The sequence below is a fragment of the Rhinoraja longicauda genome, chromosome 5, assembly GCF_053455715.1.
Source record: "Rhinoraja longicauda isolate Sanriku21f chromosome 5, sRhiLon1.1, whole genome shotgun sequence".
NCBI classification, from domain to species: domain Eukaryota; kingdom Metazoa; phylum Chordata; class Chondrichthyes; order Rajiformes; family Arhynchobatidae; genus Rhinoraja; species Rhinoraja longicauda.
This window is the reverse complement of record NC_135957.1, coordinates 79,759,943-79,782,348: the sequence shown is the minus strand read 5'-3', so window position 1 is coordinate 79,782,348 and position 22,406 is coordinate 79,759,943. Positions and strand designations below refer to the sequence as shown.

Sequence of the window (22,406 nt, the reverse complement as noted above, 5' to 3'; positions counted from 1 at the left end):
TGCGTTTGGCCAAGATCCCTTTGGCCTTTGGCCTTCCGGAACAAGGGGCCACAGTTTAAGAATAAGGGGTAGGCTATTTAGAACTGAGATGAGGAAAAACTTTTTCAGTCAGAGAGCTGTGAATCTGTGGAATTCTCTGCCTCAGAAGGCAGTGGAGGCCAATTCTCAGAATGCATTCAAGAGAGAGCTGGATAGAGCTCTTAAGGATAGCAGAGTCAGGGGGTATGGGGAGAGGGCAGGAACGGGGTACTGATTGAGAATAATCAGCCATGATCACATTGAATGGCGGTGCTGGCTCGAAGGGCCGAAGGGCCTCCTCCTGCACCTATTGTCTATTGTCTATCCCTCCAAACCTGTCCTATCCATGTACCTGTCCAAATGTTTCTTAAACGTCGGGATAGTCCCAGCCTCAACTACCTCCTCTGGCACTTTGTTCCATACACCCACGACTCTTTGTGTGAAAAAGTTACCCCTCAGATTCCTATTAAATCTTTCCCTCTTCGCCTTAAACCTATGTCCTCTGGTCCTCGATTCCCCTACTCTTGGCAAGAGACTCTGTGCATCTAAACAGGCTGGCTGGCTGACAGAGAGACAATTGCAACAATTTCAAAGTCAGTCCATTCAATTAACCCAAAAGCTCACAGCAGTAACAGAGTTCCGATCCATTGAGAGCTGATCTGACGTGGAAAAGCAATCTGAGCAGCCAATGTCTTCATTTTTACAGACACAAAAAGCTGGAGTAACTCAGCGGGGGCAGGCAGCATCTCTGGAGAGAAGGTATAGGTGATGTTTTGGGTCGGGACTCTTCATCGGACTGAAAGTCAGGGAGGGGGAAACTCGAGGTATAAACCAGCATCTGCAGTTCCTTCTTAACGAGATCTTATCGAAACGTATAAGATTATTAAGGGGTTGGACACGTTAGAGGCAGGAAACATGTTCCCAATGTTGGGGGGAGTCCAGAACAAGGGGCCACAGTTTAAGAATAAGGGGTAGGCCATTTAGAACGGAGATGAGGAAAAACTTTTTCAGTCAGAGAGTTGTGAATCTGTGGAATTCTCTGCCTCAGAAGGCAGTGGAGGCCAATTCTCTGAATGCATTCAAGAGAGAGCTGGATAGAGCTCTTAAGGATAGCGGAGTCAGGGGGTATGGGGAGAAGGCAGGAACGGGGTACTGATTGAGAATGATCAGCCATGATCACATTGAATGGCGGTGCTGGCTCGAAGGGCCGAATGGCCTCCTCCTGCACCTATTGTCTATTGTCTATTAACCTCTAGTTTCCCCCTCCCTGACTCTCAGTCTGAGGAAGGGTCTCCACCCGAAACGTCACCTATTCCTTTTCTCCAGAGATGCTGTCTGACCTGCCTCGGTGCTGGCTCGAAGAGCCGAATGGCCAACTCCTGCACCTATTGTCTATTGTCTGCCGAGTTACTCCAGCATTTTGTGTCTATTTTTGGTGTAAACCAGCATCTGCAGTGCCTGCGTCAACTACCTCCTTTGGCAGGCGGTTCCATGCACCCGCCACCAAAGTTACCCCTTGTTAAATCTATGATACTATTAAATCTTTCCTTCCCCTCACCTTAAACCTACGTCCTCTGGTCCTCGATTCCCCTTCTCTGGGCAAGAGACTCTGTGCGCCTACCCGTTCGGTTCCTCCCATGATTTTGTCAGCTTCTAGGATGTGGGGAGGAGATAAGTGGGGAGAGTGGGATTGCTGTGTGAGCTGGTGTAGAATTGGTGGGCAGAGCAGAGTCCTTGGAAGGAAATATAGATGGAAATCTCGAAGGCTAAGGATAGTCGACGCCAAAGACAGGGCAAAGTACCTCAACTGCCGTCACACCAGTTCCATGTTGTCCCACTGTCTCGTGCACTCAGGAGTCCCACTGTCTCATGCACTCACAGTCATTTACAGAGGACAATTGTAAAGGAAAATGTACTGAAGTATCATCCAAGTCGGTCTCAATAGACAATAGACAATAGACAATAGGTGCAGGAGTAGGCCATTCAGCCCTTCGAGCCAGCACCGCCATTCAATGCGATCATGGCTGATCACTCTCAATCAGTACCCCGTTCCTGCCTTCTCCCCATACCCCCTCACTCCGCTATCCTTAAGAGCTCTATCCAGCTCTCTCTTGAAAGCATCCAACGAACTGGCCTCCACTGCCTTCTGAGGCAGAGAATTCCACACCTTCACCACTCTCTGACTGAAAAAATTCCTCCTCATCTCCGTTCTAAATGGCCTACCCCTTATTCTTAAACTGTGGCCCCTTGTTCTGGACTCCCCCAAGATTGGGAACATGTTTCCTGCCTCTAATGTGTCCAATCCCCTAATTATCTTATATGTTTCAATAAGATCCCCCCTCATCCTTCTAAATTCCAGTGTATACAAGCCCAATTGCTCCAGCCTTTCAACATACGGCAGTCCCGCCATTCCGGGAATTAACCTAGTGAACCTACGCTGCACGCCCTCCATTGGTTACCATTAAAAACAACTAGACAAAGTGGGCCCAAACCTCTCCTGCATTGGTGCAGGACCCTCTCCCCCTCCCCCCTCCCCTATCTCCTCAACCCCCCCCTCCTTTCTCCCCAACTCCCCCCTTCCCCCCTCCCCCTCCCCTCCTTTTAAAATTTAAAATGTGAATAACTTTAAAAATATAAGACCGATTTCAATAAAACTACTTGCATTATCACTAAAGTAACAATGGTGAGTAAGGTGGGCCTAAAATTGTCACGCTATCGTGCACCGTTTTGGCTGAAGTTCAGTCACAAACAAGATAACAAACGAGAGTTTTAGTATATAGATAATACAAATCAAGCATGAAATTAAATATTTGTGACGTAACATAATTCACATGGCGCCTATCATTAAAAAAGTTACGATTTTTATTTACATTTTCCCATCGTGTCATTTCAGTACTGCAATACTACCAATACTTTAGTTTACTTTAGAGATACTGTACAGCACGAAAACAGGCCCTTTGGCCCACCAAGACCAGGCTCACCATCGATCATCCGTTCACATTATGTTCTATGTCGTCTCACTTTCTCATCCATTCACCAAGCACTAGGGGCATTTTGCGGAAGTCAATTAACCTACAAGCCTGCATGCCTTTGGGACATGGGCGGAAACCAGAGCACCCAGAGGATGCTCCCAGGCCATCAGTGGGAGAATGTGCAAACTCCACACAGACAGCACCCGAAGTCAAGATCAAACCCGAATAACAATTAGCGAATATAAAAATACCCTTTATATAGTCCGTATTATTAATGGACGCCTCTCCCAATGGAAACACATAAGAGCTCTGTTCACATAATTCCCTTTTATGGTGGAAATCATATGCTTGTGCTACGCGAAGCCAACTTTAAAGCATGCGGGTAGACTCAAAATGCTGGAGTAACACAGCGGGTCAGGCAGCATCAGTGGAGAGAAGGAATGGGTGATGTTTCGGGTCGAGAGCCTTCTTCAGGCTGAGAGTCAGGGGAGAGGGAAACTAGAGGTATGAAAAGGTACAGAAGAAGGAAATCCACATTAGGCAGGAAATGGTTTTGGGTAGACTGATGGGACTGAAGGCTGATAAATCCCCAGGGCCTGATGGTCTGCATCCCAGAGTACTTAAGGAGGTGGCTCTAGAAATAGTGGAAGCATTGGAGATCATTTTTCAATGTTCTATAGATTCAGGATCAGTTCCTGTGGATTGGAGAATAGCAAATGTTATCCCACTTTTTAAGAAAGGAGGGAGAGAGAAAACGGGTAATTATAGACCAGTTAGTCTGACATCAGTGGTGGGGAAGATGCTGGAGTCAATTATAAAAGACGAAATTGCTGAGCATTTGGATAGCAGTAACGGGATCATTCCGAGTCAGCATGGATTTACGAAGGGGAAATCATGCTTGACAAATCTACTGGAATTTTTTGAGGATGTAACTAGGAAAATTGACAAGGGAGAGTCAGTGGATGTGGTGTACCTCGACTTTCAGAAAGCCTTCGACAAGGTCTCACATAGGAGATTAGTGGGCAAAATTAGGGCACATGGTATTGGGGGTAGGGTACTGACATGGATAGAAAATTGGTTGACAGACAGAAAGCAAAGAGTGGGGATAAATGGGTCCCTTTCGGAATGGCAGGCAGTGACCAGTGGGGTACCGCAAGGTTCGGTGCTGGGACCCCAGCTATTTACGATATACATTAATGACTTAGACGAAGGGATTAAAAGTACCATTAGCAAATTTGCAGATGATACTAAGTTGGGGGGTAGTGTGAATTGTGAGGAAGATGCAATAACGCTGCAGGGTGACTTGGACAGGTTGTGTGAGTGGGCGGATACATGGCAGATGCAGTTTAATGTAGGTAAGTGTGAGGTTATTCACTTTGGAAGTAAGAATAGAAAGGCAGATTATTATCTGAATGGTGTCAAGTTAGGAGGAGGGGGAGTTCAACGAGATCTGGGTGTCCTAGTGCATCAGTCAATGAAAGGAAGCATGCAGGTTCAGCAGGCAGTGAAGAAAGCCAATGGAATGTTGGCCTTCGTAACAAGAGGAGTTGAGTATAGGAGCAAAGAGGTCCTTCTACAGTTGTACCGGGCCCTGGTGAGACCGCACCTGGAGTACTGTGTGCAGTTTTGGTCTCCAAATTTGAGGAAGGATATTCTTGCTATGGAGGGCGTGCAGCGTAGGTTCACTAGGTTAATTCCCGGAATGGCGGGACTGTCGTATGTTGAAAGGCTGGAGCGATTGGGCTTGTATACACTGGAATTTAGAAGGATGAGGGGGGATCTTATTGAAACATATAAGATAATTAGGGGATTGGACACATTAGAGGCAGATAACATGTTCCCAATGTTGGGGGAGTCCAGAACAAGGGGCCACAGTTTGAGAATAAGGGGTAGGCCATTTAGAACGGAGATGAGGAAGAACTTTTTCAGTCAGAGGGTGGTGAAGGTGTGGAATTCTCTGCCTCAGAAGGCAGTGGAGGCCAGTTCGTTGGATGCTTTCAAGAGAGAGCTGGATAGAGCTCTTAAGGATAGCGGAGTGAGGGGGTATGGGGAGAAGGCAGGAACGGGGTACTGATTGAGAGTGATCAGCCATGATCGCATTGAATGGCGGTGCTGGCTCGAAGGGCTGAATGGCCTACTCCTGCACCTATTGTCTATTGTCTATTGTCTAAGGTTTAGTTTAGTTTAGTTTCAAGATACAGCGCAGATGCAGGCCCTTCGGCCCACCGAGTCCTCAACGAACAGCGATCCCCGCACGTTAACACAATCCCACACACACACTAGGGTCAATTTACATTTATACCAAGCCAATTAACCTACAAACCTGCACGTCTTTGGAGTGTGGGGGAAACCAAAGATCTCGGAGAAAACCCACGCAGGTCACGGGGCGAACGTACAAACTCCGTACAGACAGCACCTGTAGTCGGGATCAAACCCGGGTCTCTGGCGCTGACAGTGCTGTAATGCAGCAACTCTACCGCTGCCCCACCGTGCAGCCCAAGGTAAAGGGATTTTTTCTGTACCTTTTCATGCCTCAGGTCCTAAGGTCATAAGGACTAGGAGTAGAATTAGACCATTCGGCCCATCAAGTCTACTCCGCCATTCAATCATGGCTGATCTATCTCCCCCTCCTAACCCTCTTCTCCCCCATAACCTCTGAGACCTGTACTAATCAAGAACCTATCTGTATAGTTTCCCTCTCCCCTGATTCTCAGTCGGAGGAAGGTTCTCGAACCGAAACGTCACCGATTATTTTTCTCTGGAGATGATGCCAGACCCGCTGAGTTACTCCAGCGTTTTGTGCCTGTCCATCATGGGATAGATAACATTTTTGGATCGAGATACTTCTTCAGACTGATTGCGGGGGGGGGGGGCGGGGGATTTGTGGGAGGGGGAGGGTTGCTCCAGCATATTGTGCCTAGCTTCTAGTTGCAGTATAAAACTTCCATTGCTTCCCTTTCATTGTGTCTGCAATAATTCCAAGCATGAACTACTCACGTGATCCATCAGTTCCCTGACCATCCCATTCCACTGTCCTTTTTCATCCTGTACCCCGTACCTCCCGTCCTCCACCAGCCGGACCTCGTACGTGAATCCGAGGATATTGGACAATTCCTTGAGGAGGTCGATGCAGAATCCCTCGAACCGACTATTGCCGTACAGGGGTTTGTCCGACTTTTTGAACATCACGTAAGGCTCCTCCTGCGAAGGTTGATAACAGCACAAGGAGGGATCAATGCGGGGGGACTTCACATATCCCAGGTGACAAACACATCTCAGAGATAACGTCTCCCACAACCGCCCTCCACTCATCGGGCACAGACCCACGTCAGAGCAGATGAATTTCAAAGACTCACATAGAAACATGGAAAATAGGTGCAGGAGGAGGCCATTATCGAAACGTATAAGATTATTAAGGGATTGGACACGTTGGAGGCAGGAAACATGTTCCCAATGTTGGGGGAGTCCAGAACAAGGGGCCACAGTTTAAGAATAAGGGGCTGAATCGCAATGAATGGCGGTGCTGGCTCGAAGGGCCGAATGGCCTCCTCCTGCACCTATCGTCTATTGTCTATTGTCTATTTGGCCCCTTCGAGCCAGCACCGCCATTCATTGCGATCATGGCTGATCATCCACAATCAGTAACCCGTGCCTGCCTTCTCCCCATATCCCTTGATTCCGCTAGCCCCTGGAGCTCTATCTAACTCTCTTTTAAAGTCATCCAGTGATTTGGCCTCCACTGCCCTCTGTGGCAGAGTATTCCGCAAATTCACAACTCTCTGGGTGAAAATGTTTTTTTCTCACCTCAGTTTTAAATGGCCTCCACCTTTATCCTTAGACTGTGGCCCCTGGTTCTGGACTCCCCCAAAATTGGGAACATTTTTCCTGCATCTGGCTTGTCCAGACCTTTCATAATTTTATACGTCTCGTTATAGATCCCCTCTCATCCTTCTAAACTCCAGTGAATACAAGCACTTCAGGCTCTAATCCCTGAGGTCCTGCAGTCCCTCCAATGGGACCTGTTGGAACTAGTCTGTTAGCTGTCGAACAGGCTGTCATTTTAAATCAGACAGATTGAAATAACACATTTCATTTCTATTTTCACTTTTGTCTGACATTTAAAATCACCACGGTATTGGAGTGGCTAAAAATAGCTAAGTATTTGACGCATAGAAGTTGCAAATAAAATCGCCGACAGTTATCTCCTGACTATAATTAGAACCGATTGCCTTATTTACCTCAGTAGGCGTATGGCATGGTACGGTACTTTATTTGCCTTAGACGGAGGGATTAAAAGTACCATTAGCAAATTTGCAGATGATACTAAGTTGGGGGGTAGTGTGAATTGTGAGGAAGATGCAATAAGGCTGCAGGGTGACCTGGACAGGTTGTGTGAGTGGGCGGATACATGGCAGATGCAGTTTAATGTAGATAAGTGTGAGGTTATTCACTTTGGAAGTAAGAATAGAAAGGCAGATTATTATCTGAATGGTGTCAAGTTAGGAGGAGGGGGAGTTCAACGAGATCTGGGTGTCCTAGTGCATCAGTCAATGAAAGGAAGCATGCAGGTTCAGCAGGCAGTGAAGAAAGCCAATGGAATGTTGGCCTTCGTAACAAGAGGAGTTGAGTATAGGAGCAAAGAGGTCCTTCTACAGTTGTACCGGGCCCTGGTGAGACCGCACCTGGAGTACTGTGTGCAGTTTTGGTCTCCAAATTTGAGGAAGGATATTCTTGCTATGGAGGGCGTGCAGCGTAGGTTCACTAGATTAATTCCCGGAATGGCGGGACTGTCGTATGTTGAAAGGCTGGAGCGATTGGGCTTGTATACACTGGAATTTAGAAGGATGAGGGGGGATCTTATTGAAACATATAAGATAATTAGGGGATTGGACACATTAGAGGCAGATAACATGTTCCCAATGTTGGGGGAGTCCAGAACAAGGGGCCACAGTTTGAGAATAAGGGGTAGGCCATTTAGAACGGAGATGAGGAAGAACTTTTTCAGTCAGAGGGTGGTGAAGGTGTGGAATTCTCTGCCTCAGAAGGCAGTGGAGGCCAGTTCGTTGGATGCTTTCAAGAGAGAGCTGGATAGAGCTCTTAAGGATAGCGGAGTGAGGGGGTATGGGGAGAAGGCAGGAACGGGGTACTGATTGATAGTGATCAGCCATGATCGCATTGAATGGCGGTGCTGGCTCGAAGGGCTGAATGGCCTACTCCTGCACCTATTGTCTATTGTCTATTGTCTATTGCCACATGTATCGAGGTGCAGTGAAATTCATTTTTGTGTACAGTTCAGTACAAGTGTCACTGTACATTAGCACTGAGATACATAGTGACGGAACTGCAGATGCTGGTTTACATCGAAGATAGACACAAAGTGCTGGAGTAACTCAGCGGGACAGGCAGCATCTCAGGGGAGAAGGAATGGGTGACGTTTCGAGTCGAAACCTGACTTCAGACACTTCTTCAAGTCTGAAGAAGGGTCTCGACCCGAAACTTCGCCCATCCCTTCTTTCCAAAAATGCTGCCTCAAGCATTTTGTGTCTATCATACCTCAAAACATTATCTCTGTTCTTCTCAAGCCCAAACTAAGTAGGACTAAATATGGAGATTAACTAGAAATAAAATAACAACAATAGCTCAGATGTACTTCTTCCTTGTAGAAAAAGTTCATTTTAATTTACACATGATACAAAACTGCAGATAGACACAAAGCGCTAGAGTAACTCAGCGAGCCAAACAGCATCTCTGGAGAAAAAGGATGGGTGATGTTTCGAGCCGGGTCCCTTCTTTCCTTCTTCAGCCAACCTGCTCTCTTTTTGAGATGTGCAGAAGGAACTGCAGATGCTGGTTTGCACTGAAGATAGACACAAAATGCTGGAGTAACTCCGCGGACAGGCAGCGTCTTCTGGAGAGAAGGAATGGGTGGCGTTTCGGGTCGAGACCCTTCTTTAGACTGAGACAATAGACCATAGACAATAGGTGCCATTCGGCCCTTCGACCCAGCACCGCCAATCAATGTGATCATGGCTGATCACTCTCAATCAGTACCCCGTTCCTGCCTTCTCCCCATACCCCCTGACTCCGCTATCCTTAAGAGCTCTATCCCGCTCTCTCTTGAATGCATTCAGAGAATTGGCCTCCACTGCCTTCTGAGGCAGAGAATTCCACAGATTCACAACTCTGTGACTGAAAATGTTTTTCCTCATCTCAGTTCCTACCCCTTATTCTTAAACTGTGGCCCCTGGTTCTGGACTCCCCCAACATTGGGAACATGTTTCCTGCCTCTAACGTGTCCAACCCCTTAATAATCTTATACGTTTCGATAAGATCTCCTCTCATCCTTCTAAATTCCAGTGTATACAAGCCTAGTCGCTCCAGTCTTTCAACATATGATAGTCCCGCCATTCCGGGAATTAACCTAGTGAACCTACGCTGCACGCCCTCAATAGCAAGAATGCCTTCTCCCCAAAAAACTGAACTGAACTGGACATTTTTGTGAGCTTTAGAGATACCAATAAAAGTAAAGAGACATTTACCAGAGTATTGATTTCAAAGACCCACGAGGCTTTTCCAGCAAATAACTAACCCTCAGGATTAAGTGAAATGGCCCAAGTCCACTAATCTAATTATTTTTTTCCACACAACACTGTTCTTTCAAAATCAGAGTGATTGATGAAAGGGCAAATCTCTGCTGAGCAATCAGTAAAACTAATGTTTTCATCCTCCAAGCCCAGAGCTTTCCCCTTTACGTTGCCTTTGCTAAATATATGCAGCGTTTCAGCCCATTACTTTGTATGCTTTACATTGTCAGCTCTCTCTGTGTGGTGCTTGCACCAAAATTATTTCTTCATGAAGGAATACCACAACAAGAGAGCAGTGCTGAACTACTCTCTGCCTCATTGGAGACCCTCGGATTATCTTTGATGATAAAAAATGGAAAATCAAGTGGACTTTCAATAGACAATAGACAATAGACAATAGGTGCAGGAGGAGGCCATTCGGCCCTTCGAGCCAGCACCGCCATTCAATATGATCATGGCTGATCATTCTCAATCAGTACCCCGTTCCTGCCCTCTCCCCATACCCCCTGACTCCGCTATCCTTAAGAGCTCTATCTAGCTCTCTCTTGAATGCATTCGGAGAATTGGCCTCCACTGCCTTCTGAGGCAGAGAATTCCACAGATTCACAACTCTCTGACTGAAAAAGTTTTTCCTCATCTCAGTTCTAAATGGCCTACCCCTTATTCTTAAACTGTGGCCCCTTGTTCTGGACTCCCCCAACATTGGGAACATGTTTCCTGCCTCTAACGTGTCCAACCCCTTAATAATCTGATACGTTTCGATAAGATTAACCAGAGGCACAAAGAGACTGCAGATGCTGGAATCTGGAGAAACAGACAACCTGTTAGAAGGGTCTCGACCCGAAACGTCACCCATTCCTTCTCTCCAGAGATGCTGCCTGTCCCGCTGAGTTACTCCGGCATTTTGTGCCAATCTGCTGGATGAACTCAGTGAGACGAGCAGCAGCTGAGGTGGGAAATAGACAGTCGTGTGTTACGGCTCAATGCCCTTCATCTGACCAGGAAGGAACTGCAGATGCTGGTTTACACCGATGTTAGACACAAAATGCTGGAGTAACTCGGCGGGACAGGCGGCATCTCTGAAGAAAATGAGTAGGTGACGCTTCGAGACGGAACCTGTTCAGATCACGGCTGTTATCAGGCAACTGAATCGTCCGACCACAACCAGAAAGCAGCCCTAACCTATTCTCTAGTTCATTGATGACCCTCGGACTATCTTTGATCGGACTTTGATTTAGATTTTTTTTTTTAGATTTAGAGATACAGCGCGGAAACAGGCCCTTCGGCCCACCGGGTCCGCGCCGCCCAGCGATCCCCGCATATTAACACTATCCTACACACACTAGGGACAATTTTTTATTTTTTTTAACATTTGCCCAGCCAATTAACCTACATACCTGTACGTCTTTGGAGTGTGGGAGGAAACCGAAGATCTCGGAGAGAACCCACGCAGGTCACGGGGAGAACGTACAAACTTTGCTGGCTTTACCTTGCGCTAAACGTTATTCCTTAATCATGTATCTGTACACTGTAAATGGCTCGATTGCAATCGTGTATTGTCTTTCTGCCGGCTGGTTAGCACGCGACAAAAGCTTTTCACTGTACCTCGGTACACGTGACAATTAACTAGACTGAAAGTGAAACTGGCTTTGCTCAATGTATGTCACTTTTCTGCCCGTTACTTATGTATGCTTTACATTGTCAACTCTATGTGTGGTGCTCAAAACAAAATGATTCCTTCATGATGGAGTGTAAGAAGGGTCTCGACCTGAAACGTCACCCATTCCTTCTCTCTCTCCTGAGATGCTGCCTGACCTGCTGAGTTACTCCAGCATTTTGTGAATAAATACCTTCATGATGGAGTGTACACAAACAGCAAAGCTTCTCGTAGCTTGCGATGAGCAAGAGGATTGTGGAAGATTTCAAGTCCATCAGTTTTCCTGTGTATCGCTTCAGGATGGTCCTTTCGGTTTACTTCAATTGATTGCTTTCATCAGTCACCCTCTAACTAATAGCAACCGATCAAATGATTCAGTTTAATGGGAAGGCACTGAAATGGCGTACAGGAATCGGGTTTTAAAAGTGTCGTTTAGTTCAGTTTATTGTCACGTGTACCTAGGTGAAGGGAAAAGCTTGTGTTGCGTGCTAACCACTCAGCGGAAAGACAATACATGTTTACAATCGAGCCGTTTACAGTGTACAGATACATGATAAGGGAATAACGTTTAGTGCAAGGTCAAGCCAGCAAAGATAGTTCGATGGTGACCAATGTGGTGGATAGTAGTTCTGAAGAAGGGTCTCAACCCGATACATCACCTGTTCCCTTTCTCTAGAGATGCTGCCTGTCCCACCGAGCTACTCCAGTTTTTTTGTGTTTATCAGTAGTTCAGAACTATTCTCTTTGTTTACCCTCTTAGTTCAGTTTAGTCTAGTCTAGTCTAGTCTAATCTAGTCTAGTCTAGTTTAGTTTAGTTTAGTTTAGTCTAGTCTAGTCTAGTCTAGTCTAGTTTAGTTTAGTCTAGTCTAGTCTAGTCTAGTCTAGTCTAGTCTAGTCTAGTTTAGTTTAGTCTAGTCTAGTCTAGTCTAGTCTAGTCTAGTTTAGTTTAGTCTAGTCTAGTTTAGTTTAGTTTAGTTTAGTTTAGTTTAGTGATACAGCATGGAAACAGGCCCTCCAGGCCACTGTGTGCAGGAAGGAACTGCAGGTGCTTGTTTACACCAAAGATAGTCACAAAATGCTGGAGTAACTCTGCGGGTCAGGCAGCATCTCTGGAGATGTTGCGGGTCAGGACCCTTCTTCAGACCTAAAGATCGTCTCGACCTTAGTCTGAAGAAGGGTCTCGACCTGAAACGTCACCTATTCCTTTTCTCCAGAGATGCTGCCTGACCCGCTGAGTTACACCAGCATTCTGTGTCTTCCTTCAGCCCATCGGGTCTGCCGTGATCACTGATCACTCATTCACACGAGTTCTATGTTATCCCATATTTCCACCCACCCCTTATACACTAGGGATGATTTACAGAGAATAATCAACCTACAAACACACACCTCGTTGGGATGAGGGATCAGTGTAGATGGGGCATGTTGGTCACCACGGGCAAGTTGGGCCGAAAGGCCTGTGTGACTCTGTGACGCTGTGTGTGAGGACCAACACCCTTGGAAACCCACACGGTCACAGGGAGAACATGCACACTCCACACAGACAGCACCCGAGGGCAGGAGGAGGGGGGGGAGGGGGGGGGGAGAGAGAGAGAGAGAGAGAGAGGGAGGAGAGAGAGAGAGAGAGAGAGAGGGAGAGAGAGAGAGAGAGAGAGAGAGAGAGAGAGAGAGAGAGAGAGAGAGGAGAGAGAGAGAGAGAGAGAGAGAGGAGAGAGGGAGAGAGGGAGAGAGGGAGAGAGGGAGAGAGAGAGAGAGAGAGAGAGAGAGAGAGAGAGAGAGAGAGAGAGAGAGAGAGAGAGAGAGAGAGAGAGAGAGAGAGAGAGAGAGAGAGAGAGAGAGAGAGAGAGAGAGAGAGAGGGAGGGAAGGAGGGAGGGAGGGAGGGATGGAGGGAGAGAAAGAAAGAGAGAAAGAAGAGAGAAATGAGAGAAAGAGAGAAAGAGAGAAAGAAAAAAGGAAGAGAGAGTGTATGTTTGTGGTGTGGGAATAAGAAAAAAAACAAGATTAACGTTTGGGTTTCAAGGCTTTGATTATTTCCTACTCAGCCCAAAAATGAATGCAATAAAAGCAAAAAAATGCTATAAAATCACAGCAGGCCAATTAGCATCTGAAACAAAAAAGACGAGTTAATATCTCCTGGGCTAGCTCTTGTTGGATAATCCTTCCGATGGATTCCCAGCATCTCCTGCTTTCTGTTTTGGAACATTTTAGCTCTGCATTGTTTTATCTTCCCCAATGTGAACGGCGGTCCCTTATGGATGGACTCTGGTACCTGTGTTGTGACCGTGGGATCACACACTGTTATAATATCAATGCATGCAGTGCAGCCTTCACCTTAACGCCACACATCTGGATAGATACAATAATTGCCATCGACATACTAAAACTCTCGTTTGTTTGTTTGTTTGTTTGTTTGTTCCTGAACTACAGCCAAAACGGTACACGTTAACGCGACAATTTTAGGCCCACCTTACTCACCGTCGTCCCTGTGGTGCTAATGGAAGAAGTTTCATTGAAATCGGTGTGATATTTTTTAAGTTATTCACATTTTAAAGTTTAATCTATCTCCTAGGGAGGGTGGGGAAGGGAGGAAGGGAGGGAGGGGGGAGGATGAGGGATTGAGGGGGATGGAGTGGGGGGGAGGGGAAGGGGCGGAGAGGATGGAGGAGGGGGAGGTGTGGACGGAGGGAGGGGAAGAGGTAGGGGGAGGGACAGGGCCGTCTTTACAGCATTATGGGCCCCGGGCAAAGCAGTGTACTGGGGCTCCTACGACAACTACTCACAGGAATAAAAATGTAAATGGTCGATAAAATTAAACATATATTTATTTTATTGGCACTTCCAACAAAATCGGTGTTGAAACATTAAAAACATGCTGTACAGCAACAACTAATCAACATGATAAACATTTGAACAATACACGAGGCTTGAAAAACACAATAATACTCAGTAAGCCATACGGATTAGATGTTACAGTGTGAAATTACTACGAATTTCTTATTATAACAAGCATTTGCGGCATTTCGCTGCAGAGAATTGCTTTATTATTGGCTTGAAGTCAATGGTCTTTGTTGCGAAAAGCACTTACAGATCGCTGTGAGAAGCACTTAGGGATGGAAAAGCAAAGCACTTAGGGAGCTAATTGTTGCGAAACAGATCGCTGTGAGAAGCACTTAGGGATGGAAAATGTTACGAAAAAAACACTTAGGGACCAAAACTGTTGCGAAAAAAGCACTTATTGAACCTACATTTTTAAGTAGTATTTATTTATTGCAAGTCACTTAACATACACAGATCAGCATGGGGCCCCTATGCTCGTGGGGCCCCGGGCAAGTGCCCATCAGGCCCATGCGTTAAGACGGCCCTGGGGAGGGAGAGGGAAGGGAAGGGGAAGGGGAAGGGGAGGGGAGGGGGAAGGGGAGGAGGGAGGGGGGAGGGAGGGGAGAGGTGGGGAGGGGGGAGTGGGAAGGGGGGGGGAGAGGGGAGGGGGGAGGAGAGGGTGCTGCACCAAAGCAGGAGAGGTTTGGGCCCAACGGGTCCACTTGGTCTAGTTGCTATTATATTTTAAAACTGGCCCTAACAAACAACTGCTGGTTTCAACATTATCTCGGGATAAATGCACTGGCCGTTAATCCTATTATTTAATGCTGTGAAAAAAATATGCTTTTGTGCATCCATGCCAACAAGTACCAGCAATTTTCCAATTGAGAAAGCAATTGAATATTTGCTAAGACCATTGGTGCTAAACTTTATATTTTTCGCTGTATATAATCGTAGTGATACCTCTATTGAAGTGATTGAGCGGCACGGTGGCGCAGCGGTAGAGTTGCTGCCTTACAGCGCCAGAGACCCGGGTTCCATCCCCACTACGGGTGCTGTCTGTACGGAGTTTGTACGTTCTCCCCGTGACCTGCTTGGGTTTTTTCCCGAGATCTCCGGTTTCCTCCCACACTCTCCAAAGACGTACAGGTTTGTAGGTTAATTGTAAAATTATCCCGAGTGTGTTTAGGATAGTGTTGGCGTGCAGGGATCACTGGTTGGTGTGGACCCGGTGGGCCGAAGAGCCTGTTTCCGCGCTGTATCTCTAAACTAAAACTAAATTGAACTAAAGTTACTATGACACCAGCAAACGGTCTGCCAAGATACTGAGAAATGTGGGCGGCACGGTGGCGCAGCTGGTAGAGCTTCTGCCTCACAGCACCAGAGACCCGGGTTCTCAATCAGTACCCCGTTCCTGCCTTCTCCCCATACCCCCTGACTCCGCTATCCTTAAGAGCTCTATCGAGCTCTCTCTTGAATGCATTCAGAGAGAACTGGCCTCCACTGAGACCCATCTTCAGAAATGTCATCTATTCCTTTTCTTCAGAGACCCATTGAGTTACTCCAGCATTTTGTGTCTATCTTCAATGTAACCCAGTTTCTGCGGTTCCTTCCTACACAAATTATTTTGATTGTCGAGAGAGAATTAATCTTTTGTTATTGCATTAGCTAATACAACATGTCAATGATCCTTTAATTAAAATTGTAGGCGATGTATTAACTGATACTGGATCTGAGATTCATCTTATTATTATTTCCAATAACCTTGAGGAAACAATACCGAATATTGTGATAGACACAAAAAGCTGGAGTAAATATTGTGATAGACACAAAAAGCTGGGGCGGAACGGTGGCGCAGCGGTAGAGTTGCTGCCTTACGGCGAATGCAGCGCCGGAGACTCAGGTTCGATCCTGACTACGGGCGCCGTCTGTACTGAGTTCGTACGTTCTCCCCGTGACCTGCGTGGGTTTTCTCCGAGATCTTCGGTTTCCTCCCACACTCCAAAGACGTACAGGTATGTCGGATAATTGACTAGGTAAATGTAAAAATTGTCCCTAGTGTGTGTAGGATAGTGTTAATGTGCGGGGATCGCTGGGCGGCGCGGACTCGGTGGGCCGAAGGGCCTGTTTCCGCGCTGTATCTCTAAATCTAACAAAAATCTAAACACAGCGGGACAGGCAGCATCTCTGGTGAAAAGGAATAGGTGACCTTTCGGGTCGAGACCCTTCCTCAGACTGAGAGTCAGGGGAGAGGGGAACGAGAGATATCGACGGTGATGTGCAGATATAGAGCAAATGAATGAAAGATATGCAAAAAAGTAACGGTGATAAAGGAAAGGTCACCCATTCCTTCTCTCCGGAGATGCTGCCTGACCCGCTGAGTTACTCCAGCTTTGTGTGTCTATCTTCGGTTTAAAACCAGCATCTGCAGTTCCTTCTTCCCAAATATTATGCTGTCGGGGCACGAGGTGCCATTTACACCATCCACTTCGGGAGACCCGAGCAGAAATCTTCTATGTCATTGCACGGCACAATTTCAATTTGCAATGACCTGACAAAGTTAAGCTGTCTTAAGAACATCTATTTTAGGATTATTTATGGATGAGACTTTCCTCTCGCAGTCTGAGGCTCCACCATTTAATGGGCAAACTCACTGAGCCTTTAGGGACAAGTTACTCACTCTCAATGTTACTATTAAAATAAAGTTCAGTGCATGAACTACAAATGTAGAGAACGGTGAGAACCTAGCATTCAGCCTCAGGTGAGGGAACATCTATTCTTCTACTTCTATCCCCTAGCGTTTGAGGCCCTCTGAGGGGGTGCTGTAAACTGTTTACGTCTGTGTTGTTAAGTTTTTGTGCTATTGAATGTTCTTTTTTAGTACCTGCACTGATGTACAGCACTTTGGTCAACGTGGGTTGTGTTTAAATGTGCTATACAAATAAAATTGATTTGACTTGGCATGGCAATTGTGCTGGGAACGATAGGAAGGGCTACTGCATGTGAACCGTTATATTTTAACCAGTGGCCCATGTAATGGAGTAACAATCATCATTTAGTTTAGGTTCGAGATACAGCATAGAAACAGTCCCTTCAGCCCACTGAGTCCATCGGCCCACTAACACTATCCTACACAATATGATGCGATACGATACGATAGAACGTTATTTATCCCGGGAGGGAAATTGGACACAAAATGCTGGAGTAACTCAGCGGGTCAGGCGGCATCCCAGGAGGGAAGGAATGGGTGACGTTTCGGGTCGTGACCCTTCTCTTCAGACTGAAGAAGGGTCTTGACCCGAAACGTCACCCATTCCTTCTCTCCTGAGATGCTGCCTGACCCGCTGAGTTACTCCAGCATTTTGTGAATAAATTCCTTCGATTTGTACCAGCATCTGGAGTTATGTTCCCACACCAGGAGGGAAACGGTCATACAACACAAGATACACGAAACATGAAATTAAATTGACGAGTGGAAAGGATTGGGGATGTGCAAAGATTTGCAGAGAGGGTGGGGGGGAGGGAGAGGAGAAAGGGAGTCCGTCTACCCCATGACAGAACTGTACCCCATGTACAGTTTGATAGCCACAGGGATGAAGGATCTCCTGTGGCGTTCTGTGCTGCATCTTGGTGGAACCAGTCAGGTTAACTGGTCCGTCATGGAAGGGGTGAGCTGTATTGTCCAACACACACCAGGGACAATTTACATTTATACCAAGCCAATTAACCTACAAACCTACACGTCTTTGGAGTGCGGGAGGAAACCGAAGATCCCGGAGAAAACCCACGCAGGTCACGGGGAGAAAGGACAAACTCGGTACAGACAACACCCGTGGTCAGGATCGAACCCGGGTCTCTGGCGCTGGAAGGCAGTAGCTCTACCGCTGCGCCACCGTGCCACCCAGTTCTACCGCTGTGCCACCCCTACTGTGTAATAGCACAATGGGGTTTACCATTTTCTTACACGGTAATTGTTCTCCTCTTTAATTTTGAATCAAAAGAATTTTCATTGGTCTCTGAAGATCAAAGACAATTTTACCGCTTATAAAGGGGTGGAAGATTCTACGCCAATCTCAGATTCAAAGAAGTGCAGTAGAGTAACATGGACACATAGAATCATAGAAACATAGAAAATAGGTGCAGGAGGAGGCCATTCGGCCCTTCGAGCCGGCGCCGCCATTCAATGTGATCATGGCTGATCATCCACAATCAGTACCCCGTTCCTGCTTTCTCCCCATATCCCTTGATGCCGCTAGCCCTAAGAGCTACATCTAACTCTCTCTTGAATACATCCAGTGAATTGCCCTCCACTGCCTTCTGTGGCAGAGAATTCCACAGATTCACAACTCTCTGGGTGGAAATGTTTTTCCTCATCTCAGTCCTAAATGGCCTATCACTTATTCTTAGACTGTGACCCCTGGATACAGTGCAGTCCATCCGAGCTCCACTGGAACAATAGACAATAGACAATAGGTGCAGGAGTAGGCCATTCAGCCCTTCGAGCCAGCACCGCCATTCAATGCGATCATGGCTGATCACTCTCAATCAGTACCCCATTCCTGCCTTCTCCCCATACCCCCTCACTCCGCTATCCTTAAGAGCTCTATCCAGCTCTCTCTTGAAAGCATCCAACAAACTGGCCTCCACTGCCTTCTGAGGCAGAGAATTCCACACCTTCACCACTCTCTGACTGAAAAAGTTCGTCCTCATCTCCGTTCTAAATGGCCTACCCCTTATTCTTAAACTGTGGCCCCTTGTTCTGGACTCCCCCAACATTGGGAACATGTTTCCTGCCTCTAATGTGTCCAATCCCCTAATTATCTTATATGTTTCAATAAGATCCCCCCTCATCCTTCTAAATTCCAGTGTATACAAGCCTAATTGCTCCAGCCTTTCAACATACGACAGTCCCGCCATTCCGGGAATTAACCTAGTGAACCTACGCTGCACGCCCTCCACAGATACTCTAAGGGCGGCACAGTGGACCAGCGGTGAAACCTCTGCCTCACCCGCCAAAGACCCGGGTCCAAACCTGACTACACCTGCTGTATGTGCAGTCTTTGGAGTGTGGGAGGAAACCGAAGCACCCCAAGAAAACCCACGTAGGTCACAGGGAGAACGTACAAACACCGCAGTCAGGATCAAACCCAGGTCTCTGGTGCTGTAAGGCAGCAACTCTACCGCTGCGCCACCGTGCCGCTCAGACTGATTGGATGTTTGCATTGGATATCGCTCTACATCGGTATAGAAACATAGAAAATAGGTGCAGATGTAGGCCATTCGGCCCTTCGAGCCTGCACTGCCATTCAATATGATCATGGCTGATCATCCAGCTCAGTATCCCGTACCTGCCTTCTCTCCATACCCCCTGATCCCTTTAGCCACAAGGGCCACATCTAACTCCCTCTTAAATATAGCCAATGAACTGGCCTCAACTACCTTCTGTGGCAGAGAATTCCACAGATTCACCACTCTCTGTGTGAAGAAATGTTTTCTCATCTCGGTCCTAAAAGACTTCCCCCTTATCCTTAAGCTGTGACCCCTCGTTCTGGACTTCCCCAACATCGGGAACAATCTTCCCGCATCTAGCCTCTCCAACCCCTTAAGAATTTTATATGTTTCAATAAGATCCCCCTCAGTCTTCTAAATTCCAGCGAGTACAAGCCGAGTCTATCCAGTCTTTCTTCATATGAAAGTCCTGCCATCCCAGGGATCAATCTGGTGAACCTTCTCTGTACTCCCTCTAAGGCTAGAATGTCTTTCCTCAGATTAGGAGACCAAAACTGCACGCAATACTCCAGGTGTGGTCTCACCAAGGCCCTGTACAACTGCAGCAGAACCTCCCTGGGATTATATGGTGTACATCTGATATCTGATATCAGTAGATAGGCACAAAAAGCTGGAGTAACTCAGCAGGAAAGGCAGCATCTCTGGAGAGAAGAAATGGGGTGGCGTTTCGGATCGAGACCCTTCTCCAGATTGCCTGACCCGTTGAGTTACTCCAGCATTTTGTGGCGATGTTCGATTTAAACCAGCATCTGCAGTTCCTTCCTCGACAAGATGAGTGATGTGCAAGATGGAATACTTGTCTTTATTGGGCATGGCATTGTGTGCAAGGGCAGGGCACATCAGGCTGAAATTATGCCAACCTTTCATTGGAAGGTAAAAACGAATGTTGGGGAATGAGACAGGGGTAAACTCAAGTCGGTTCCTTTGCCCTGGGTGTTGTCAGAGCTTCTGTACGTAACAAACCTCAGCCAAATGAGGACATAATGCGCCAGATGATCAAATATTTAATCATCAAATAGGAACCCGAGGGGCACCTTTTTTACACAAAGGGTGGTGGGTGTATGGAACGAGTTGCTGGAAGAGGTAGTTGAGGCAGGGACTACCACAATGGGTGAGAAACAATGTCTTGGACAGGTACATGGATAGGACAAGTTTAGAAGGATATGAGCCAAGCGTAGGCAGGTGGGACTTATGTAGATGGGGCATGTTGGTCGGCATGGGAACGTTGGGCAGAAGGGCCTGTTTTCATGTTGTATGACTATGACTCTAGGACTCTAAGGATTTGGGAGGACTACAGAGGGTGCAGAAGAGGTTTCAAACAATATTACAGGGCTGTGGAAATTAGGTTGTAAATTAAATTTATATACATTAGGGTTGTGTTTCCTGGAATGAGACTGAGAAAAAAATTAGTTATGGTGTGTTATAGAGTCATAGTCATAGTCATACAGTGTGGAAACAAGCCCATCGGCACAATTTGCCCACACCGGCCAACATGTCCCAGGTAAAGTTACACTTACCAATATCCCCCTAAACTTGTCTTTTCTATGTACCCATCTGAAAGGTTCTTAAAAGTTATGATAGTCCCTGCCTCAACTACCTCCTCCGGCAGCTCGTTCTATACGCCCACCACCCTTTGCATGAAGAAGTTACCCCTCAGATTCCTATTATATCTTTTCCCCTTCACCTTAAACCTATGTCCTCTGGTTCTGGATTCCCCTACTCTGGGCAAAAAGACTGTGCCGATCTATTCCCCTCATGATTTTGTACACCTCGATATCAGGATCGTATCCGGGTCTCTGGCGCTGTGAGGCAGCAACTTTACCGCTGCGCCACCGCGCCACATCGAAGACTTGCCTGAGGGAAACCAGGTTGAAACTGGACCACTCTTTCAATTAGGCTAACTATATGCTCCAGGTTTCATTCCACATGACTGAGTTTTACTTGGAATCAGATTTCAAATGTTAACTTTTCAAACACTCATTATTGTAATCTTCCTTCCTGCAGGCATTAGAAGATTAAGAGCATGAATCTGTTGCAAGATTACAGCGGTATGATGTAGGTTTGAGTTATGAATCCCCAAATGGTAAATCGTAGCGGCTCTGTCAAGGGGGATGGTTCCTTCAGGCAGGTAATATTAAAGGATGAATCAGTCTGAAGCATCTCATGGACCTTCAAATGCTTGCTTGCAGATTGATTTTGGCAGAGATTCAGAAAGAGAATGCCTTTTCTTTCTCTTAATAGGGGCATAATACCGATAAGCGCTCGTCCTTAATGTTTCTCCTTAATGTAAGGAAAACTGTTTCTTTCAGTAATCTGTATAAATTCACGCATTTTTCAAACTATTAAAGAAGCCAGTCTGAAAGCCTATTCTAATTCACAGGGCGCGATGCGAAAATAATTTCTCTTTGTTCATTTTTTGGAGATCGTAGTAATTTAGCGCAAACCATCTGCATAAATATTGTAGCGTTAACAAGGAAGGAATGATTATTGTGAAATAGAGTCATCGAAGCAGGCCCTTCGGCCCAACTATCCAGTGCTTACCAACATGTCCCATCTACACAAGCCCCAACTGCACACTTTTGGCCCATTGTCCCTCAAAATCTGGTATATATATATATATCTTATAAGAAAATAACTGCAGATGCTGATACAAATCGAAGGTATTTATTCACAAAATGCTGGAGTAACTCAGCAGGTCAGGCAGCATCTCGGGAGAGAAGGAATGGGTGACGTTTCCTTCTCTGGGGCCCTTTCGGAATGGCAGGCAGTGACCAGTGGGGTACCGCAAGGTTCGGTGCTGGGACCCCAGCTATTTACAATATACATTAATGACTTAGACGAAGGGATTAAAAGTACCATTAGCAAATTTGCAGATGATACTAAACTGGGGGGTAGTGTGAATTGTGAGGAAGATGCAATAAGGCTGCAGGGTGACTTGGACAGGTTGTGTGAGTGGGCGGATACATGGCAGATGCAGTTTAATGTAGATAAGTGTGAGGTTACTCACTTTGGAAGTAAGAATAGAAAGGCAGATTATTATCTGAATGGTGTCAAGTTAGGAGGAGGGG

General features: G+C 46.5%; 1 protein-coding gene across 1 annotated transcript in view; it reads right to left on the bottom strand.

Moving 5' to 3' along the window:
* The window catches only part of grik2 (glutamate receptor, ionotropic, kainate 2), a 463,075-nt gene that overhangs the window by 129,999 nt on the left and 310,670 nt on the right, over positions 1-22,406 (bottom strand). The window contains 1 exon segment of the mRNA XM_078399849.1: positions 5,988-6,191. Within this exon segment, the coding sequence (XP_078255975.1) occupies positions 5,988-6,191 (204 nt within the window).